The following is a 24423-nucleotide window of genomic DNA, read 5'->3' as shown; positions in this document are numbered from 1 at the left end:
AAACCGTATACAGTGTAGGAAAGTACCGATGGTCTATCAGAAGTTACGTGAGAGCGATAAAGTAAGCCATAGAAATCCATGTGATAGACAAGGATGGCTATAATGAAGGCGTCTAATAGTCAACGCCCATTTCGCCCTTCCACAAATAAGAAGTGGATCTTATTTGTGGAAGGGCGAAATGGGCGTTGACTATTAGACGCCTTCATTATAGCCATCCTTGTCTATCACATGGATTTCTATGGCTTACTTTATCGCTCTCACGTAACTTCTGATAGACCATCGGTACTTTCCTACACTGTATATTCGCAACCATGCGCATAGTGACTCGGTTGTTGCAATTGGTATGGGAAATTTTTGCGGGCGGAGTTTATAGCGATTATGACAAATATTTTTATGAAAGTAGGTACTGGTACTGATTGTTCATCTCTCTTTCAGTTTCTATTTAGTACAGCTGTCGATATATTGTATTTTATTTAAAATAAAATTGTAAAATTGATGGTAAATCGTAATTTAACACAACATAATGTAAAACTATAAGTGGTCTAACTGCTCCAGACGTATATGTTTGCACGCTATAAATTTTCGCGCACGGTGCGGTAGCTACGTTCAGACGTATTGCGCAGCGAAAGGGTTAAGAATCACTGACCTACTTGTGCCTTTTTTAATATATCTTAATATATATCACCCTGTATATAAAATACGATAATTTCTCATTAATTTACAAATAAAAATATTGTTTCTGTTTCGGCCGAAACTTCCTTTTAAAGTAATTCTTTTGTATATGTTTTAAGTTTCTGTTCATTTTAACTAGTTGCAAATATATTATGTTTGTGTTCATAGAAAAGGGAAGGGTATGAGGGTAGTCTAGTTGACTCGACCCTCTCCACTATGCCGATCGCTCCCAAAGGTTGCACGAAAACTCACAAATATAGTTTCAGTTTCGGTCTTAATTTCGTCAGATTTTTTACTGAAACCAAGAACCGAAACTCCAATTTTCACTCTTCAGAACATAATCTTAAGTGTTTTTTATTTCTCATAAAAGCAAACTTTCTTTGAGACACTACATATAACTGTGACCTAAAATGGAATTATCTGATATGTGCCGATTTAAAAATTATAAAATATAGGTATTACAAAAACAGTATTATCTAAGAAGTAAAAAAAAAAGGGTTTATGCAGGTAGTATATCAATGAGAGAGCCTCATTTTGAAGGTCACACAATTGTAGAAAAAAAAAACGAAATTAGTCTTAAAATTATCTGTTTGATATTTTTTTTAGTTTTGGAGAATGGTCTCGTGTTGGTTGTAGAACAGAGATAGATGAGACTTGGTTCGACCGATACAGTGAATCTCCACTATTAGTTAACTGCAGTTGTAATCATTTAACTACATTTGCAGTATTAGTGGATGTGGTTGATTTAGAGGTATGTAGAAGACACGTTACGTTGCACATATCTTTTTGTATTTAAAAAACACTTGTTGTTAATATACAAACGTTTCTTTACAGTACATTCCTGAACCTTCTTTATTAGAAGACGTTTCCAGTTATAGTTGTTTTTCTATCTCTCTACCGCTGCTGCTTGGAACTTATCTGATCTTAGCCCTCATCAGAGGGCTACAAACCAACTCTAATACCATCAGAAAGAATTTGGTGCTATGCGTTTTTCTGGCAGAACTTTTATATTTTATAGCTTTAAAAGCCAGAAAACCCATGGTAGGGAATGAGGTAAGTAACTTTTAACGTTGTCAACAAAATTATAATATTTCTATTACTTTTCAGTTTGCTTGCAAATTAATAGCGATTGGTTTGCACTACCTCTGGCTAGCTTCGTTTTCTTGGATGCTCATCGACGCAGTTCATTTATACAGGATGTTGACGGAGATGAGGGACATTAATCACGGTCCCATGAGATTCTACTATAGCATGGGATACGTCGCTCCTGCAGTCGTAGTCAGTTTGGCAGTCGGTGTGCGTGCTCATCAGTATGGAAACTACTATTTGTAAGTTTTGGTTACATTTGTTTAATTTCGGTTTAATTTTTTTCTTTTATAGTTGTTGGGTGTCCCTATATGAGAGTGTCGTCTGGAGTCTCGTAGGACCAATATGCCTTCTAGTTCTTATAAACTTGTGTGTTCTGGTATTGTCCATCAGGGCAGCCTTTACTCTACAGGACCACGTTTTGGGCTTCGGTAATCTCAGGTATGTTACAATAAGAATGTCTTGCTAGTCTAAAAATTTAACATCCGATTTAATAAGCAAATGTGTTAAATTTCTGAAAAATATTTATCTAATAAAAGGTTAGTTAATTATTGAAAAATAAAGTAACTAAGCAGTTAGTTATTACAAAATACATTTAATAAATTTGTACTGCAGAACTTGTCCTAATCTTCACATCCACATGTACACAATTCATACTCGATACAAATTAGAATGGGAAATTAATAGCCAATAACACAAAAGTCAACTCTTCGTTGGTTTTCATAGTGAAGACATAATCTCTAACTACAGCACAATAAGAACTAATATAAAAAAAATATATTGCAATACACTATAATAATGAATATTAAATTTAAAATGCGAAACATGGTCTCGCTTTGTACACACATGTATTTTTTTTTACTGAACTGTATAGGGTGTAATGTTTTGAGCAATGCATAATGTGAGTAGTATTTTCTGTATTGAGTATTGACAAGCTGATAAGTATATTTGTGATTTGTTATTTTCACAGATGGTGTTTCTCTTTTAAGTGTATTTAATTACTAATTTCAGTGAGCTGTAGTGTATTCAAGTGAAAGTGTTGGTTTACACAAATAGCAAAATGATACATATGTTCACTAAACTAATACAAAAAATTAAAGGGCCAAACGAATTTCCGAAATTTTTTCGTGATTTTTGACAGACTGTATTTGGATGAAAAATGGTCATATCGGGAATTAAAAGAAAGCATTTTGAAGCTCTAAGATTAAAGAAGAATTTTTTCAGCTAAGCCATTGCATGGACCAGATAGCTTGTTTATTCAGCTTCAATTTCCTTTTTTTTTAAATTTCGATATGACCATTTTTCATCGAAATATCGGACTTTTGATGGAAAAGAAAGAATCCTTTTGTCTGCAGTCATCGATATCTCGGCGACAAATGGTCGTACAGAGTATTGAAGGGCAGTTTGGAAAAAAAATTTTTTCGTATTAAAAGAATTTTAAAAAAACAGGAAAAAGGGTAATTTAAGATTTTTTAGAAAATTGACGGCTAAATTAGAAATATCCACGAAATGACTAATGTTAAGCACAACTTACAGTTCAATATACCCAGAAGAACTCTGTGAAGTTTCATCTCGATCTATCGAATCATTTGTTTATGTGAAACAGACAAACTTTTGAAAAAAATTAATGGGTCACGTTTTTTGAGCTTAAACACTTTATAATCATGATTTTTTTTGAGGTTTTCTCACATTTTTACCGCAAATAACGTTTAAATTGAAAAAAAAATTTAATTGAATTTTTTTCAGAGAAGAAAAAGGGTAATTTTTAAAAAAGCTGTTTTTTAAGTGACACTGCTCAAAAATTAATTAGAAATTTGTCTCAAAAAACGGTATAAATTGTTTTGTTTTACTTCAATATCCGAAAGGTTTTCCAAAAAAAAAAAAAACTAAATTTTTTCGAATTTTTTTGGTTTTTTTTTATCAATTTAAACGTTATTTGAAAATACATTTTAATCATGATTATGAAGTGTTTAAGCTCAAAAAAAAAACCTTTAATTTTTTTCAAAAGTTTAACTATTTGATCGAGATGAAACTTCACAAGTTTCTTCTGGGTATATCAAACTGTAAAAGTCATGCTTAACATTAGTCATTTCGTAAATATTTCTAATTTAGCTGTCAAATTAAAAAAAAAAAACATAAATTACTTCTTTTTTCCTGTTTTTTAAAACTCGTGTAAAAGATGAAAAAAAAATTTTTCCAAAAAGTTGCCGCAGCGTGTTATAGGAAATTTATTCCAGTCAATTCTCTGTTCGACCATTTGTCACTGAACTATTGATGATTGAAAACAAAAAGATTCTTTTCCATTAAAAGTCCGATATTTTGATGAAAAATGGTCATATCAAAATTAAAAAAAAAGGAAATTGAAGCTGAATAAAGTTATCTGGTCCATGCAATGGCTTGGCCCAAAAAAAAAATTTGCAAAATTTTTTTGTCGCACTATTTAGAATTGCATAATAACCGTAGCTCCTAAAAAATTTCGACCGAAAGATCTAGAAACTAGAATCTTAGACCTTCAAAATGCTTTCTTTTTAATTCCCAATACGACCATTTTTCATCTAAATTTTTTGCATTAGTGTATATTTTCTGTACAATGAAAGATATTCCCAAATGAACATATTTTGTTTTCATCGTCCAAAGATTGGGAAACCACAGATCTTTAGAACCCGTCATAGGAACCGTCTGTAAACAAGAAAAGAGATATTGCTTATTTATTGAACGATTTTCTTCCTATTTCATAAAAACAGTCAAAAATTAAAATATTAGAAAGAGAGTTGTGGTGTACTGTCGATAACACCACATCTACAGCCGACTACAGTTTAAAAGGGGTTTAAACAAATTATTTCACACATAAATACTTTCGTGAAGTCGATTGAATTTTTAATCGAATTAAAAAATTGAAAACTAAGTTGCCCACTAATTAACAATCATTTCCGTACTATAAAAAGTCTTTTTCATTTTAGAACTCTGTTGTGGGTCTCTGTTGTCGCCCTTCCTTTACTAGGTGCAACTTGGGTACTTGCTCTTTTGGACGCATCCGAAAGGCACCCACTTCTGACACCTTTCTTATCTGCCGCGGTATTGATCCATGCTGGCTTCTCGTTGGCTGGATATTGTTTTGCTAACAATAGGGTTAGGCAGAACCTTTTAAGGTTAGTACATAAAACGATAAATCCCAAAAAAAAACTAATAAATAATATCAGTTCCCACACAGATTTACATTTTTTTATTATTTAAACTTTTTAGATCTATCATGAGGTGCATGGGTAAGAAGGTACCATTACTCGAAACAACCTCAGTTGTGGGAGTGCCAAGTACAAGCAGCCAAAATATCAGTGCAACTCAATCGGTAAGGCTGTTTAATCAAATGTACCGTTTTTAAGATTTATAAACTTGTTTTGCAGCGATCGGCTTTGGCTTACCATTCCAGTTTGGATCCAAACAGGAGGAATATCGGAATATCCACTTCAAGTACGACTTCCAGATCCACCACAAAGACAAGTTCTAGCCCTTACAGGTAAGTAAATAACTGAGAGTGTGAATTGTTTTATTGGGCAAATAAATCAAATGTTGATTAAAAAAAATTAAATTCTTTAAATTTTTCAATGTAACTAACATGTTATTAACATACAATTCTACTGTAATGTTTGAGCAACTGTGGCTGTCACATTTTTGTATATGTTAAACCAGTGGTTTCCAAACTTCTACGCTTCAGCAATGACAAAAAAAATGTAAACTTTATTAAAATTATATTCGATTGCAGTTTATCTGTCACTCCGTTACTATCTTTAAAAAGGTAACAGACTATAGTGATAAGCTCGCACAGTGTGGAAGATATAAACAAAAGTTTGAAGAGCAAGAATTCAGCCCCACAAAAAAAAAGTGGAATATATGAAAGACAAGACCCTGGCTATATGTTTTTGGGGTTGCTGAATCCGAATCCGGTGTCCGTTTGACTCGATTAGCTCTAGTTGAAGGTCACTTGAAGGTCAAATGTAGAGAATTAATTGCCAACAAAGTAATCATACATACGAGTATCTCTACATTTTTGGGGTCGGTAAATCTGAATCTGATATCTATTTTATCCGATAAAGTCTGCATTAAGGTCAGTTCAAGGAGGTCAAATGTAGAGAATCAATTGCCCACAAAGTAAACCTACATATCAATACGTTTTTGGGGTCGGCGAATCCAAATCCAATGTCTGTTTGATCCGATCAGGTCTGGGTTAAGGTCAATTTAAGGTCAAATGTAGAGAACCAATTGCCAACAAAGTAAACCAATGTATCTGTATGTTTTTGTGGTCACTTAATCCGAATCCGGGGTCCGTTTGACCTGATCGGATCTGCTAAGTTCTAAACTCGAAACACCCAAGTATTCATTTATGCGTATTAAAATTTGAGTAACAAATAATATTGAAGAAAGAAAGCTTTAACTCTAAGCCCGTTACTTTCGAGTTTATTGTTTTCACATGACAAAATTCTAGTATCAGTGAACCTAATTAAGCAAGCTTTAAACCAATATGTCCGTTAATGCTTCAATTCTTCATGTACATTAATTTACACAGAGTCCTTGTTCGTTGAGATTCTTGAGAAAAGTTTTTCAAGATAAGAGATTTTTTACTTTGATAAATCACATGAAATCACTACATCTCACTATTATGATATCGAGACTACTATCACTTTTATGGTATCGAACTATTTTGTTGTCAGAAGGTCTTAGAAGTATACTCAAAGAAGTACTCTAATTTTAATACGTATATATGCTTGAGCGTTTTGAGTTTAGAAATTGAGGATATTTAGCAGATTTTGTTAGGTCAAACGGACTGCGGATTTGGCTTCAGCGACCCCAAAATCGTATAGATATATTACTTTACATTATTGGCAACTGATTCCCTACATTTGACCTTGAACTGACCTTAAACCAGATCTGATTTTGTCAAACGGACACCGGACTCGGAGTCAGCAACCCCAAAAACATACAGATAAATGGGTTTACTTTGTTGGCAATTGATTCTATATATTTGACATTGAACTGACCTTCAACCAGAGCTAATCTGGTAAAATTGACCCAAATTCAGATTCAGTGATCTCAAAAACATATAGATACATTGGTTTACTTTGTTGGCAATTGATTCTTTATATTTGACCTTGAACTGACCTTAACCCAAAGCTGATCGGATCAAACAGATACCGGATTCGGATTCAGCGAACCCAAAAATGTATAAATATATTGTCTTTCAGATATTCAATTTTTTTTGTGGGGCTCTGTTATTAATCCTGAAAAACTAACCCCCATTTAAAGTATCATCCTGTATGCATTTACAGTATCCTATATTTGTGGATATATTTGCAGATATATTTGCAGATTCGATGTTTTAACATATTTTTTTGTCATATATAGTTCAGTAACTATCCTTTGTTTCTAACCACCCTAACTTGAAAATTGTGCTTGATTAAGTTGAATTTGAAACATCTTTAACAATTTTCCAGAAGAATATCGATAATTATTGTTATTATTTTGTTAAATATATGCTGATACATAATAATTATAATTAAAATAATTTTCTTTAATAATAATTTTGAATAAAAAGAAAACAAGATTGTACTGAGCTGGCATAGGATGTTTTTAAATGACACCATTTGCAGGTTCATATTTATGCAAAATTATTTTGTTGAAGACACGAAAATTAACCCAAAAAATAATCTGGAATTAGAACAAGATAGAAAGAATTATAAATGTTTGAATATAGAACCTGTTGATTTCAGAAATAATTTTTTGAAAGAAAAAACATTTATTTCATAACATTTTTTTTAACATAAAATAAATTTATGTTAAGATATTCCGTAAAACTTTTAGCTAACGTTACAAATTCTGTGACTCGTCACAGTTTGGGAACCACTGTTAAATCATTCACCCCATTTTTTGCATGTTGTGTTTAATAGGGAGAACTTTTGTGTTTTGAAAATTACAATCTATTCACTTTTCTTGAAATAATTATGTTTAGAAATGAGAAAATAGAACGTAAAACCAAAAATATCTTTTGCAGTATGTCACAAAACAACTTACGAAATTTTTCTAATTGTACTGCATATGACGTTCCATATTTTGAATGTGCTGTTTTGTGAATAGATTGTATATTGTCTTTATCATGCATGTTTTTGTAGGAGTGATACTCATTTACGTCACACCTCCACATCCACATCAAATTACAATTCCACTAGCGATGTTCCGTCTTATTTAAGGGGTTTTGAACACGAAACGGGTTTACACAGGCACAGGGAATTACCCGAGGAGGGCGAACGGAGGGAGAGAAGAACGGAAAGGGGGGGCGACACCGATTCTGATTCTGACGGATCGGAGGGTAGGAGTCTGGATCTGGCTTCCAGTCACTCCAGCGATGACGATGAGTCTAGTACGAGGAGGCATCGGGCTAGGGGACCAAATGGTATGTTTTCGATGAACAATATACCATTAACTGAAAAATTATGTTCAATTACTTTTTATGGTAAGAAGTTGAATTAATTTTTCCAGGTATGGGACCAGGTAGGCAGGGTTACCTCCCAAATATTACGGAGCATGTGGTGTCAAGATGTGGCACACCACCTTCTCTTAACGTCGTTACAAATTCTCAACTGTTTCCAGCTATTCAACCTACATATGGGCCTAGATGGTCTAGCCAGCTGCCCGAATCATATTTGCCTAACCCAAATGGTGAGTAAAATCAAAATTAATGAAGACATATCTATATTATTGGTAACTGTTCTTGATGTTTTAAGTTTTTTAGTGTTTGTTTATTTATCTTTATTGCATTTTTTTCTTTTTTTATTGTTTTTTTTTGTTTTGTACTAAGTTTCTCGATCTTTCACGTACTTGGAGTGTTATATGTTTTTAGTATGAAAATGAGATAATTTAATTAAACTTACTTGATACTTGTATACTCCAAGTCTAAAATAGAAGGCAGTGAGTCGTAAATAAATAAAAAAAATTATATATTTATGCTTCATTTAAATAAAGTTAGAATGCCACAGAACGGTTGGCCTTGTTTTAATAACGAAGGAAGCAACTTTAGCTAAACCGTCTTATTTTGGCTCGAGCATCTAAAATGGACATGTACACGGAATAACAGGTCATCCTATATAATTATTTCTCCGCATTTGTGAATCGATAACAAATGTTTTATATTTCAGTCCCGGAGGTGGGTCGTTGGTCGGCAGAGACAGCCTCGGACAATGAATTCTGCCACAAAAATAACTCCCCCAATCCTCTCCCAAACCCCGACGTCACCCCCGAAACTTGTCTGCCCACGTTACAGTCGGAACAGTACATGGTCCGTACCCATTACGATAACCACTACAACCCCAACACTATGGGATTTAAGGGTGACTACATGCCCAAAATTATGCCCCACGACAATATGAATTATCAGGAGTACGCAGAGAGGTGTTCCGATATTGAGGAAAAGCATCACATGAATGATAAATATCTCTTCCCGTATACGGGTAAGTCGAGAATTTGTCTAGCAGGTGTATATTTCAACCTATCGACTATCAATGAAACATTATTAAAATAAATAAAATATTATCTAAATGAAATTACGAGGCATGGTCACAAAGAAAGAGTGACTTTCCCTTTGCAAGAAGTAACTGACTTACGCTCTTCACCTCGCAGTTGGTGGGATTCGGAATAGCAGCACTCATTTCAACACGCCACTACAACAACAGTTCTCAACTGTCTGAGACAAATGAGCACTCATTTTGCTCCCAACACCTTGACCTTGAATACAGTGTTGCCAACTTTGTCGAAGACAAAAACCACGGAGCATCAGAGTCTCGGTACTCTTACTTTGTGGATATGCCTCGTACTATGCATGAAAATAAATGTTACGCTTGTGATATTGTGCTATTTGTGATTGTTATTGTTTATTGTTTAATGCTGCTTTTTAGATAATGTATTGAAAGGTGTGTATTAATATTTCTTAAAAAAAAAAAACATGAAAACTTAAAGAAATGAACTTGTTTCGTAATCCAATTTTGGAAAAAAAAAATTATAATTTCTCAACAGTTAAAAAGTTCGTTTCTAAACATTTTACTTTTCCACATCGAATAATCTTTAAATTTCTACGACTTTAGCCGAAGAAGACCACATTCCGACCCATAACAATTACATGCATCCCGTTCATCCGGGTAGCCGGATGATGTCGCCTATAACCAACGACATTAACAATCCGGGCATAGATTTCCACCACGGCTCAACCATAGGCTCCCACATGGGATCCAGAATAGGATCTGTATTGGGGTCAGTTCATGGATCTGTATGTGGTAGCGTACGGGGTTCCCCATCTCCGTTAATGCCACCCGTTTCCATGATACATTCTGGACACCATCCGGAACCACCTCAGTAAGAGTTAATTTCAATATTTTTATAGATCAAATTTTAAAAAAAATTTCTGTATTTGCATTTAGTGTTGTAAAGCCGAGGATGTTCTAAATATGAGTTTGATTATATTCGCGAATCTTCAGGCACTAAAAAACTATTACACGCGAATCTTCTCTTTAGAAACACAAAAGCAAGACTTTTTCCGGATTTCTCAGATTTTGTGCTACACAAGCGGTATGCCACACTTTTTTTTATAACCTTTTTAAACATTTCTTTTGTAAAAATTGAAAAATATGGAACAAGTTTAATACTATTGTTGAGGTTCGTTAGGTCCAAAATCAAACCTAAGTTTTAATCCTGGACCCGAACAGATGACCCGTCGAAAAGTCAAGTGGCGCACATTGCCAACCACCTCAGACAATAGACATTGACGATTTCCTGACATTGCTTCCCCCTATTTACTGTCTCTGCTGTATTTCTAATATTGGCAATGAATTGTATTTATGATGCCTTCTCAATAAAAATTCCAAAGTGGATGGACTGGACACTCTTTGATACCGAAATAAAATAAAGCCAAAATTTTCCGTTACAACAAGCGATACGTCACCATCAAATGTTCGGTCTAGAGTCTCTCAAACAGCGAGTTTTATAGTAAATTTTGCACACATAATCATGGAACTTCCCTGTGGGCGTGGCCTTGCAGAAAGAATTTAATGACTAGAGAGCAGACAATGTGTGTCTTTAACCCGAAGAATAGGTCAAATTTTGGTAGAGATGTGTACGCGTTCAAAAATGTATAGTGTATAAACTATGCAAAATATAATTATTATGTATAGCAAATATATCGTATTATCCTCGCGAAGATTTGTACCCTTTATTTAAAATTCATAAATCATGTGAACAGGTTAAATAACGAGAAAATAATTAAGTTAATTTAGTTCTAAAGAAATGAAATGACACTCGCGCCCATCTCTAGTCCATCCGTCGACATCGGTTGCGTTTATCGAATTCCTATTGGTCAGAATTCAAACTGCAGCCCTGTTATGAATGGAGCGTGAGTTGGACTATTCTATCATGTGCGTCGCCTGAGGATATTCGTTACATTGACTCCTAATTTCCAATTAAAAGAACAACACTATTTTTAACCGAACTTTATTTAATAAATATATAGTATACAATTTCTGATTTTCTAAATATTTTATAACGCCTAAAAATGTATATACCGTGTAATTTTTGTGAATTATCACGTAAATTTCCGATGCATACCCGACACGCCACTGCGTCATGGATGTCATGTATCTAGGTTTATGAATGACATATCTATGTTCAAGGTTAAAGACAAATTGTCCGCTCTCTGTTAATGACCATTAAATTCCTGTAACAAGCACTTAACCCTTTCATTGTGACACTTGTTTTCAAACGATACTCCTGAACACTCCGTGTTGACGTGGGCAAGTTATGTGGATTCATACATTTCCTACAATAAGTAATTTTTATGTCTCGGATATGACCGCTTCCCATACTGAATGTGATGACTCGTTTTCTTTTATATCATGTTTTTTTGTTTCATTGAAATAATGCATTCTCTAAATATATTTTAAATATAAAAATCATAATAAATTAAAATAAATCCACAGACAATTATTCTGACAATTAATTTCTGACTATTCAAAGAATCCTAATAAAAAATAACTGTTGCTAATGCGGTCTATATTCTAAGAATCACATATCCGTATCCTTTTACAAATTGTATATTGGATACAAAATTTTCCAAAAAATTTATAAAACATTATTTTTATATGTTGCATAATTCTTGCGTACACCCTGTATGTTATTAAGTTACAGTTTTGGAAAAGAAAGGTGTGTATCATTTTCAAATAAATAATAGATAAACACAAGCTATAGGCAAAGGTTTACTAAATCACCAATATCTGTGCTGCGGGTACGCTTTCATCGTGCGTATATCCGCTTTCTGCAGTGGAAAGGTCAAAAACTTATTAATTTTTTTTAATTTAGTCTAATAAAAAATATATAACCTGTGGGGGCAGACCCACTGTCAGAACACCTAGGTCCACCCTAATGTTTTTTTAATTTAGTCTAATAAAAAAATATATAACCTGTGGGGGCAGACCCACTGTCAGAACACCTAGGTCCACCCTAATGTTCATTCCAGTTTTTGTGGTTGCTTCCAAGGCCGGAATAAAGGACTAGGGATTCAGACAGCAGGTCCACCCCCACAGAGCCTAGCCCGAGAACAACAAGGGCAGGTTACAGATTCCTAGCTAAGGTTAAGAAAGCGCAGTGTAAGTTTTTTAACTTGTGGCAACCCAAAAAACGAATGTATTTTAAATATAACGAAGGGGTGTGAATGCCTTAAAAAAATTCTCGAGCACTTTACAACACTGCTTGCATTGCATAAATATCAAAATCTCCAAGTTCTAAAGAGTGACCGCAAAAATCGCCCATTTTTTCACAATTTGCAGAGAACTAAAGAAAATAGATAAAAATATGTTTTTGGTCTCAAATTACTCGTCGTAAAAAATTAAGATGAGCATAGCTTTTAAAAACTAACAAAATACTAAAAACTATGCTCATTTCAGTTTTTACATGTAATTTGCGACCAAAAACGTATTTTTATGTATTTTTTTAATTCTCTGCGAATTGTGAAAAAACGGGCGAAAATCACAGGTTTTTTGCAGTCACTCTTTCACCATGGTAAGCGTCAAATTAAATTCTCCATATTGAACGTGCATGTTGTGAACGCTTATCTATTTTTTTTTTCTGATAATAATTCTTAAAAAATCTGCGTAGATGGTGTTGGGAATATTCTAACAAGTAACTCTTTCATTTGGGAATACTAACAAGGTAAGGTTTAAAAGGTTTCGAAATCGAAGGATTCCTATCACAAGTGTTTATTTCTTACAGGATCGAAGAAAAAAATGAGGAAACTTCGGTATGATAATTATTTTTATAGTAAGTGTACAAATCACCCCTATTTATTATTAGGTTCAACTTATTTTTAGTCCTGTCACCTACCTTTATCTCTTCACGACATTTGCTATATATATTACATGCTTATAATGTAAAATTTAAATAATCGTATTCTAATACTCAGTAACACGTACTCATTAAACTTATATAACAAACATTCCGATTAAGACTGTGTTATGTAACAATCTAACAACATTCCGAATTTACCTTCAGAATTTTAATTTAGGAGAAGAGCTATACTGTATCTGTATATTGTACTTAAATATATATTTAGGTAAGATTGAAAATTAAACGAAATCAAATCACTGTGGTTAAGAAACCGAAACACTAAGTTTTTTCTGTAGGGTTTACAGTGCCATTCTCTACACCTCAAGAGTTCCGCTCACATTCCCTACACTCTTATGTAGAAATGCCTATTTAGAAATATCATTTTAATCTTTTCGCTGCACAATACGTTTCAACTTAACTGCAGTACCATCTGCAAAAGTTCACTGCATGGGAATACATGTGGGCTGCTGGAAAATTTCTGCAAATGTGTAAAAACACTTGTAAATTTTGAAAAATGGCTATTGTTTTTCAAAGTATATGCCCTTGAGATTGATACACTGTTGCATATGCTCGAAAGAATTGGTGAGGTATGCTTTCCACTCTGCTGCTGTAACCTCTGAAACCAGTGTTCCGAAGGCGTACTTTTGTTGGTTTCAACCAGTGGCGGCACGTGAACATTGAATGTGTTCTGCTTAGGGTTGTTACATTTGTTGAATTGAATTCCTGGATATTAAGCGCCCGGAGAGTTTCTAAATGGCGCTGCAGGCGAAAAATTGTAAAATTTTCAAGGTCACTTCTGAATTTCAAGGAACAATCCATTTTTACAAAAATACAGATTTTCACAAGAACGATTTTTGAAATTGATACCTTTTTCAAATATCTAATCACGAATTACCTACTGACGGGATAAATAAATTGGAATAAACTAAATATATTTTATTAAATTATTGAATATTGTTTATAAACAAAAAAATCGATTGTGAAGTTTACCAACGATTCAACGAATTTTATTTTTCGTCGCCGTGTTATGATTTTTTCTTTATCTTTTTTGTGTATATGTACATTATATTATATTCCAGGAGTTATACATGCAAATCCGAAATCCGGGACCATACAGCTAATTCCCAGTACAATAACAGAAAATCCCGGTCATACCCATGTGGATAGATGTTCTTTTAATATGTCGTCAAGATCTGCACTAAAATTTATGAGTCCACGAAACACATCAGGATTGTCCAAATTTTCTGTCTCGTTGTGTCCGCGAAGTGCTAATTCGAAAGCTCCGCAAAATTTTATGCAATCTATGATTTTAGATAATACATAACGATTTTTCGTTACCTGTTCATTGTTTCCCATATTATCCCAATATGCAGAATCTAACTGACTTGTTATGTTTATTTTACCTAATGACTTAAATCTTTCACACTGTATATCCATGCTTTATCCCCACCGAAATGTAATCACGGAAAACAAAACAATGTATTTTTTAAATCACACCTGCACACTCACTGCTTTTGTGTGTACATTATTGTTAAATTGTCTTTTATAACTTTTACTTCGCCTTGGTCCACTAACTTCAATATTTAATTGAGGTGTTGGCCCACCTAATTCATTTATTTTTAGTTTATCCTCATAAGGCAGAGAACCAAATAAAGTTTTTTTTTAAACGAAACGCTATTCATTTTAATAACTATAAAATTCGTAGACGCCTAAACGAAAATATTCACACCTGCCGCTCGCAGAAATAAACCACCACATACCACGTACGAAATATTACTGCATTTACTGCAGCAGTGGCTGTCGTTGTTGCAGCCACAAAAGCCCATATAAAAGTGTACTGAGTCACGTGCCTGATTAGCCAATAAAAACAAAGGACGCATCTAATTGTTTGCTGTGCACACATTTTGTATATGAGGTTGCATATATTAAGGAGCATAGCTTGCGTCGTAATAAATAATAATATAAGCTCCTAGATTTATTTTAGCGCGAGTACATTTGGATTCTTTAAATATTTTGTTGATATTTAATATGATTAAATACATAAAATTGTATGTGTTCTGCAGCTCCGCAGCTCTTATGGTAAAAACGCCACTGGTTTCAACTCGGTTTGAAACACCCAAACAGTGGATTGTCGTTTGCTTTTGGGATCGTACAAATAAACCCAAGTTTTGTTGCCAGTAACAATATTGTAGATCAGATTTGACCGGCCTGTTGAATTTTTCGAGCTTTGCTTTGTACCATTTAACACGAGTCTCTTTCTGAGCGTCAGTCAAATTTTGTGGTAACCAATTTCCGTACATTCAAGTGATTACGCAAAATCGTGTGTATTGCTTTCATGTCAATGGTCAAGGATGCCTGAATCTTATGGTATGTCACATGCCGATCCTACTCAATCATTCCACGCACCGCATCAACATTAGTGGTACCAAACATGGATGGTCACGAAAATTTGTCACTAAAATACGTGCATCCCCGTTAAAATTCACAAAACCAATTATACACTGTCCTATCGGATGGTGTTTCATCCCGAAAAGCCAAATGCAGTCGATCGATGTATTGTTTCGGAGTAAGATTACATCTGTAATCGTAGTAAATCGTTGCCTGGAAATTTTTTTACACACATTTTTACACAGCAGTTTCTTTTAAAACACTGTGCACATAAACGTACTTCGCTGAGTACAAACTGTCAACTGATTTATAGGTTAGAAACGTCTAATTTCTCAGATATCACACTGACAAAACGTTGGCGCCACTGGAAGTGGTGGATTGCAGAAACTTTTCCAGCAGCCTACCTACATATTCGTTTGAAACAGTTACACCATATATATTTAAAAAACATTAAACATGGACTAGGAAACTTTTATTGGTGCTTCATCGCAGTGCAAATCGTGTAATAAATTTATGAATTTAAGGACATTGCTCGGACGAGATATTTTAAAATTTCTTTAGATATTGCTGCCCATATGAATGCTGAAAAGACACTAAACGAGACGAAATGAAACATTTTATTGTTGATCGTCGCAATGCAAAGCAGGAAATCTTGTAATAAATCTATTATTTTAATGGACAGCTCGAATGAGACATTCTTAAATTTCTTTAGACATTACAGCTCGTACGAACGGCTACAACACTAAACGAAACATTTTGTTGCTGCTTAATCACATTAAATCAAGAAAACATTTCGAGGGCTTCATAACAGAGGGGCGTATGAACCTAAATCACGAAAATTATATTTTTAGTCAGGCGTATCAGTATTTTTACAATAATTAAAATTTTATTGGTGTTATTATGTTAGGTGTATGAACCATCTTACATCTCCCGAACATCACCTTACAATTTATAACAGGCATATGAACATATGCCTGTTATAAATTGTAATTTGGTTCATACGCCCCTTTGTTATGAAGTCCTCGATGATAAACTGATTAACTTAAGACAGTAGAAACGCGACATTTTTAAAATTCTTTAGATGTAGCAGCTCATATGAATGTCTAAAATACATCAAAAACATTATATTACTGACATCACAGTGTAAATCAGGAAATCATTTAATAAGTGTATAATGGACCCCGCAACTATCCTTATGGAAAACCAGTCCCGGTCCAATGGTACGAAACTTTGCCGAATGATAGTCCTCAATGTGTCGATCAAAAAAGCCCGTGGGACCTAGGTCTGGAAAACTACTGTTCTGAAGCTACAGCCTTCTGAAGTTATCAAATCCACGTGCTTGATGACCTTGATGGTCCAATAATTTATGGGCGAATAAAAGCAAATATTTCTTTATAAAGTGACCAAGCTGGCTGTTTCTTGATGTATTTTCATGTGCTGAATGCGAATACTTGGTCAAAATAGCTGTATCATCCTTCAGTCTTCAGAAAATCGGTGAAGCACCTACTGAAGAACAGCGATAGCGACACGTACTGCTTGAGCGACATCTTGTTTCTACGTATGCTGAACACTTATCCGTCATAAGCATATCTGCAGCATTCTTCAGTCTTCAGAAAATAGCTGCAGCACCTTCAGAAAACTTGATGATCATCGAGCACGTGGATTCGATAACTTCAGAAGGCTGTAGCTTCAGAACAGTAGTTTTCCAGACCTAGGTCCCATGGACTTTTTTGATCGACACATTGAGGACTATCATTCGGCAAAGTTTCGTACAATTCGACCAAGACCGGTTTTCCGTAAGAATGGTTGCGGAGTCTTTTAGTGCACATTGCTCGAATAAAACATTTTTACATTTCTTTAGAAACCATATTCACACACGGATTAAAAAGATAACCGAAGCTAAATAGGCATTTCTTAACTGTATAAGTATTAAAGCTGGCTCTCTTTTTGATATTTTAGACGAACAAACGCCATGAGTAATTAAGTATTTTTGTGTCTGTACTAAATAATTTTATTTTATATTTAGACTAAGTAGCCATCAGAGGAAAAAAGACTTTATTTCAATTTATTTATTTTTGCGTAAAGATGATGTATTTTTATGTATGTAAAGAAATTGTATAAAACCTGTGCCTAAAAAAGCTTTTTATATTATTACTTTGATATTCGATATTTTGTATAGAATAAAATTTTCAGACTATATAGTGCTACTAAAGATATTTTGTAAGATCTCAGTATTTAGTGTAATGTTAAGAGTTTTTACATTTCGTGCCCTTTGAACGTACTTTTTACCGTATGTACTATTATATTTTTAGACTGTGCAATCCACTTTACATTCCATTTTTGTACTCAAGATATTGTGATTTTTTTAATTATATTTAATTTTTATGTAGCGTTTATTTCACTATTTTCTTTCCTTTCAAGTTCACTCCTCACAAACCCCAAAAATTAAACTTGTGCGGAGAAAGGGGCAGATGTATTATTATTCAACGGGCCCCAGTTACACACGGAACGAACAAATTGAAGGTTGAAATAAACATGCATGCATTCGTGAATAAGATTTTATTAATATTGCGATGGCAGTGCAAAGTATGTGAAAAACTTAGCCAAAATAGAGCATTTTGTTTGTATGTAGTCTTTATCTTTGTTAAGTCTGTAGATAATGAAAAAAGCGGTAACAAAAATATTTGATTTGGAATGAGGTTATCTTACGAGTATATTTCTCAAAAACGAACTACAGAATCGTGCAAAATAAATGAAATAAACAGAATTGACCCACACATACAATACGTGTGATGTATAAAATGTGGTTACTACGTACAAAAGTTACATCCTACCATATAATAAATATTCCTAAAAATAGCGACAGTTATTGCCCACTTTTCAAAACTTATGGACAATACCTTCTTAAAATAATAGTCCTTTATTATATCAACAGATTCATACTTCAAAACAATATAATTTTATATAATACACAAACCATACATTACGAACATCCAATTTGATATTTTAGTCTCTATAATTTAAAAGACTGTCCGCATACACCTAATAATAATAGTCTTTATAAATTTGTTGAATACACGTTAACAAATCCGGTAAAAAATATATTGATGTATGGGGTTTGTTTTCCAACATTAATATCCGATAATCTTGCATATAAAGCTAAAACAAGCATACACATTTACACATTAAAGTATGGTACACCTCAGTTTCTTTTTCTTGTTTTTGTCCTTCCCCCGACCGTTGTTGGTCTTGTTCTCCTCCATTTTGCGGGCCCGGATCTCCCTCATCAAATCATAAAACACCTACAAGAGAAAAAAACCTCAACAAGCAGACAGATATGGAAAAAGATATCTCTAACATCGGCTAATAGTTCAAAGACACAATTCCAAAATTCCAGGACCACATTGGGAAAATTATTTTATGGTCACTAAGAAAAGTCCCCTCTATATATATTTTTTTAATGTTTCATATAGCATGTTGACATTACAAAAATTGGCAACAAAAATGATATATTTGATATTTTTGTCACACTTTCCATTTTGCCTGTGCTGGAATAAAATAATTTAATTTTGATATACACCCTGTATATAACTTTAAATGGGGGTCAGTTTTTATGTCATGTGTTCCCCTGAATACGAATCTGAAATTCTTTTTTTTAATCAAATAAATAGTCGTTATAATTAGGATTTTAAACTGTGCTTTAATTCTTCGGTGCGCCATCACTGATTACATTACAAATACATGAATTGTAGGCAACCTACAGTACATGTAAAGGGAGATAGTGCGGGGGTCAACAGTGACTAAGTGAAGGGGGGTCAGTTGTTATTCCCCATTTGGGCACAGTACATCGCATTCACAGTACAACTGTGAATTTCAATGTTTTGACCGCTGGAAGCGATCAACAGGTTGCTTTGGCTATCCTGTAAGCAGGTATGTTGTATAGTTTTTCCGAAGTCAATTGAAGAACCAATAACTTCAAGGTATGTACCAGGCTCGGTCGCTACGCAGCAACTCGGCATTGAAATATTTGAAAAACTTGTTCCCACGTTTATTTAGCCATACCTATACAGAGGTCTGGTGGAACAAAACGTGGAGGTGGTAGAAATGTATATGCCCAGTTGGAGAATGTGCGTGCGGGCAAACGGGTTCCCACACAGTTGCTTTGATCGCTTGGCAATGCAGTGTAGCAATGCGGAATTTGGTGTGATTTAGATAATTTTAATTTTTTATAAGCACCTTCCATTAATCATTTATATTACAATTGCGAAAGGGAGAAATAATATTATTACAACATGGTATTTTGGAGACATTTTGAAATGAAACAAAACGAAATTTACCATCAATATAATAAAATTGTTTGAGGACATAAATAATTAAAATATGTTGGTCAACTGAACATATAATAGAAATTTTCTACACATTATATACAAATTATTAGGTATAATTTTTTACCTTTAGCAGAAAACTTTTTTTCTGCTGCCTACGTAAGTTTCCCCTGTATATTATTTGTACTACTTCATACAGCATGTGGAAAGTACATGAAAAAATAATGGAAGGAAAATTCCTTTTTAATCAGCTTTTTAATATTATTTTAGCAACAAGAACATTTAGAGCGAATATTTTCATATTTCAGATTGATAATAATACCACTACTTCTCACCACAATTTTAATTTAAAAAAAAAAACACTAATTTTAATGGAAAAACATTGTCACATTGGAAAGTTCCTCCTGTATATGTCTCAGTATTTACAATAGGTTTAATTTCTGCAAAAGATTAAATAACTAAATGTCCTGTAATATTATTTTTTGCAAATGAAAACAGCAAACTTTAAATTACAATGCCCTTATTTTTCTCGGGTAAAGCTTTGTGGGGGCGGACCCTCTAAGCACACCCTAATGATCATTTCAGTTCATGTTGGCTCTAAGGTCACTACAGAAGTAAATTGCTCTCGAGATAATGGTGATCCTCTGAGACATTCGGTAGTGCCCTCTGTCACTGGTCATATTCCAGGGTTCATAGTTCAAAAGTAATGAAGAATTCCCTGACTTTTTCAGGTTTTCCCTGATATAAAAATAAAATCCAGGTCACTTGTAGTTCATTTTTACATACTAATTGGTGTTTATGCATTAAATTTTTTCTCGACTGGACTCCATAATCTTTTTTATACCCTAAGAACCTCTTATAAAGGTTTCAAAACCACAAATAGTTTTCTCTTTCAAGAACACAGGGCCGGCTTTCACAAAATTTCCAGTTGCAAACATTAAATTCCCTGACTCATGAATATTTTTAAAATTCCCTGACTATTCCCTGTTTTTTATGAAGAATAACGAATTCCCTGACTTTTCCCGGTATTTCCGGTTTTCCCGGCCGCTACGAACCCTGTATTCAATGCTTTCATAATTTTTTTCCAAACAAATTATTTTACCACTGAGTAATGCAAATTATGAGTCATGCCTGGTATACATTGTACAACGAATTTCAAGTTTTTCAAAAAAGCGAAAATATTTGGAAAAAGTTAAAATCTTCAGACCTTCAATGCTATAAATTTTATGTGTACCCTTATTTCTGTTTCTAGTCTTTTTGCTAACATACAGGGTGTCCCGAAATTAATGCAACAAAATTTGGTCACAGATTCTTAAAACAAATTTAGGGGACCCATATTTTTTTATTTTTGCCAAGTGGCCCCCTATTTAGGAGGTCTCCCAAATTTGTCTTAAGAATCTATGAGCATTAATTTCGGGACACCCTGTATATACCAAAAATACATCAATTGCCAGAAATGGTTCAAAATAAGTTTTTGAAAATTCATAGATAACCCTGTACATCAGCAAATTTGAATTCATGAAACATCCTGTACAATGCAAGTACGGGCTACCAATTTCAAAAATGGTAGGTAGTTTTTTGTCTTTTTACGTCATTTTAATATTATAATGATAAACACATAAACGTGCAAAGTTTGATACATATTTTGCCGATGAAACTATTTTTTCTTGGGTCTTCATTTATCAGTCATCATGAATCACAGTTAAATTTCATTGTGAATCACATTACAAAAACAATTACATATATGTTTTATCACTATCTTGTGCGATGTGAAACTTTGGTTTCACAAATTAATGTTGAATTAGATGTAGCCTCGATAAAAGATGATTTATCAACCAGCAAATATTTGAGCACTTGTACGTATTTACATGTAAATCTCACTAGATTATTTTTAATTATCTTGGCGCTTGTGTATTCCACAATTAATCCATTTTTAGATATTTAAAGAATGTTCCTGATACTCAAGTTATTATCTAATACTCAGGATCTTACTCATAAACAAAATTCGATACATAATAACAATTTATATATTTCGGATAGAAAATTTACTATGAATGTAGTAGACAAAAATGTAAAGCATAAAAATATAATCAATATGTACAAACAGAACAACAATTTGAGTTTAGTATTAAATTGAAGTATGATGAATATTTATTTTTAAACATCGCCTAACAATTTCCTTGAACATCACATTTAATATGGAAATGCAAATTTTAATTTTAAAAGTGGTCTAAATTTATTCAATATCCAAATATGATTAGTTGAATCAACAAGAAAAATTTATGCAAAAGGACTCATGACATAAATATATTAAAATATAAAAACCATTAAATTTACAAACTGTAATTTTAACTGTGTAGCACATACGTATATTTTTCTTTGTATGACGGCTAAAATATAGCATCTAGTTGTACAAATTACCTAATGCGCCCGAAATTACAACTATTTAAGACAAGTTTACTAAAACAAGCTGACCTATGACTCCATCCAAGTACAAATTATTTCCCGTGAACTCAATTTCACATAATTCCATGTTACAACCTTGTACATATTTATTCCGTTCACAAAAGATTACCATACCATAACAAATTTTAGGAAATAGAAATAATGGTTTAAAAATGCATGGATGAATGATAAAAAAAAAACAATTATAACGCGTATTTATTTTTGGAGGGTTCAAATTAGGCTAGTATTTGTTATTACCAACACAAACAGACATTACTCAAGCTAATTACCTTGCTACGTATGACAAATAAATTCGGAGCACACAGAAGAAAGGGGTTTACAGTTGAATATATAATTAGAATGACATGTGTGTTCTATCAATAAAACAGACTAGTGTTTGGAAAACATATGGCACATGCCAGGTCAATCAAGAATGGAAAGAACACACAAATAATTTTTCTGTGAAGACAGAATCGAAATATTAACATTATTAAACATACGCATCTCCATACTATGAAAATAAGCTACTGCAACTTGTTGAAACAGAAAGATCAATAATAAAATTTCCCTTGAATATCTACATGAAAAAAAGATAAATCAATAAACTACAAATCAGACTTACTTTGTCAACATGCTCCCTAGTTTTAGCGGAAGTTTCGACGTAAGGAACACCCCACTGTTTTGCTCTTGTGCTGGCCTCCGCGTATGTAACTTTCCTCTTATCTTCTAAATCACTTTTGTTACCCACTAATAAGAATGGAATGTTTTCATCGTTCTTTACTCTAAGAATTTGTTCCCTAGGAGGAAATAGTATATTAAAATTACTAATAACGATTAGATAAAATTTTAAAAACGAAAACTGAATCATGTCAAAAGATATGTTCTCTTTAGTATACCGTTAATTTGATCTAATAATCTGACCTCGTTAAAAATCACATATTGATTTTAATTAACATTTATCAAATATCAATTTAAAACTTCCTTACTATTTATAGCTTTTAGAAATGCAGAATTTATAATTCGTTTTAAAAGATGTACCTACACAAATAATCAATATTTTATTGATCTTTTTTTATGGAACCAACACACAATTAAAACATTTATTTAATAACAAACACCTAGGTGCCTGCAGGTTTTTATAAATTAGAGTTATCAGTTTTTTAAATATAAATAAATAAGTAAACAATACACCTGTTGCCCTATTAAAAAATAAAACATATATTTTTCAATGCTTCTTTGATACATATACAATAATTTTCTTATTCAATGTTTTTTCATAAAAACATGACAATATCACATTTGTTCGGTAGGTACACATAGTTTCTTACCTGAATTCCTGTGTGGCCTGAAAACTCTCATCTTCAGTAATAGAAAATATACATAAAAATCCCTCTCCGCTCCTAAAATAATTGTCTCTAATTGCAGCATAGTCCTCTTGGCCTGCAGTATCAAGGATATCGATCTGTACATCCTCTCCATCCAAGACGATTTTCTTTCTATATGAATCAGCCTTGGTAGGTTCGTAGTCTTCAACAAACTCATCATACATGAACTGAATGGTGAGGGCTGATTTTCCAACACCTCCACTACCCACCATAATGACTTTATGTAACGCCGGTTGTACAGCCGGTTTCTTCGACATATTTCTGTGTAAAATTATACCAATAACAGATAGGCGTGCCTGGGATAAAGAATACATTTTACACCATCAAGTCAATGAACTAATATCATTAGTATTGTTAAGTCATGTGAAGTCAGAGTCTTACCTTAGTTCTACTTTAACTTATTCTGATATTTCCCGTTCCCCAGTAAAATCTATAATTTATAATTAAATTTTCAATCAAGTACACGAATACAAGTTACGTGTTTCACTTCTTCCCTTTACTTTCTCACTAAAACGAAATGAACTTAACTAAAACCTTTTTTACACCATACTATAAAATTGAGTCATTCTTATTATTGTCATGTAGTGTCCCCCTGTAATACTAATGAAGATGAACGTTCGTGATTGCCAAGTTTATCCATAAAAATTATGAAATCTCGGCAAACTGTCGTTCAACTCTGTTTACATTTAATATTCAATGTAGTTAGACTT

General features: G+C 33.2%; 2 protein-coding genes across 2 annotated transcripts in view; one reads left to right on the top strand and one right to left on the bottom strand.

The window, feature by feature from the left end:
* LOC108905308 (protocadherin-like wing polarity protein stan) overlaps positions 1-13959 on the top strand; it is a 44692-nt gene extending 30733 nt beyond the window's left edge. Inside the window, exons 10-22 of the mRNA XM_023454133.1 lie at positions 1279-1423; positions 1507-1725; positions 1780-2000; positions 2053-2199; positions 4719-4907; positions 5002-5104; positions 5160-5272; positions 7920-8200; positions 8287-8466; positions 8943-9254; positions 9885-10152; positions 12943-12996; positions 13057-13959. Coding sequence (XP_023309901.1) covers positions 1279-1423; positions 1507-1725; positions 1780-2000; positions 2053-2199; positions 4719-4907; positions 5002-5104; positions 5160-5272; positions 7920-8200; positions 8287-8466; positions 8943-9254; positions 9885-10152; positions 12943-12970 — 2206 coding nt within the window. The 3' untranslated portion in view covers positions 12971-12996; positions 13057-13959. The remainder of the gene's footprint in view (positions 1-1278; positions 1424-1506; positions 1726-1779; positions 2001-2052; positions 2200-4718; positions 4908-5001; positions 5105-5159; positions 5273-7919; positions 8201-8286; positions 8467-8942; positions 9255-9884; positions 10153-12942; positions 12997-13056) is intronic.
* A 4143-nt stretch (positions 13960-18102) lies between these two features.
* On the bottom strand, positions 18103-24253 carry LOC108905314 (ras-related protein Ral-a). The gene is made up of 4 exons (XM_018708121.2): positions 24095-24253; positions 23657-24009; positions 22951-23125; positions 18103-18860 (listed from the first exon to the last, which is right to left on the bottom strand). The coding sequence occupies exons 2-4, from the start codon at positions 23968-23970 to the stop codon at positions 18744-18746; spliced, it is 606 nt and encodes a 201-aa protein (XP_018563637.1). The 5' UTR covers positions 23971-24009; positions 24095-24253; the 3' UTR covers positions 18103-18743.
* Positions 24254-24423: the final 170 nt, after the last annotated feature.

Source organism: Anoplophora glabripennis, unplaced genomic scaffold (genome assembly GCF_000390285.2).
Source record: "Anoplophora glabripennis isolate ALB-LARVAE unplaced genomic scaffold, Agla_2.0 scaffold217, whole genome shotgun sequence".
NCBI classification, from domain to species: domain Eukaryota; kingdom Metazoa; phylum Arthropoda; class Insecta; order Coleoptera; family Cerambycidae; genus Anoplophora; species Anoplophora glabripennis.
This window is presented reverse-complemented; position numbering and strand designations above follow the sequence as displayed.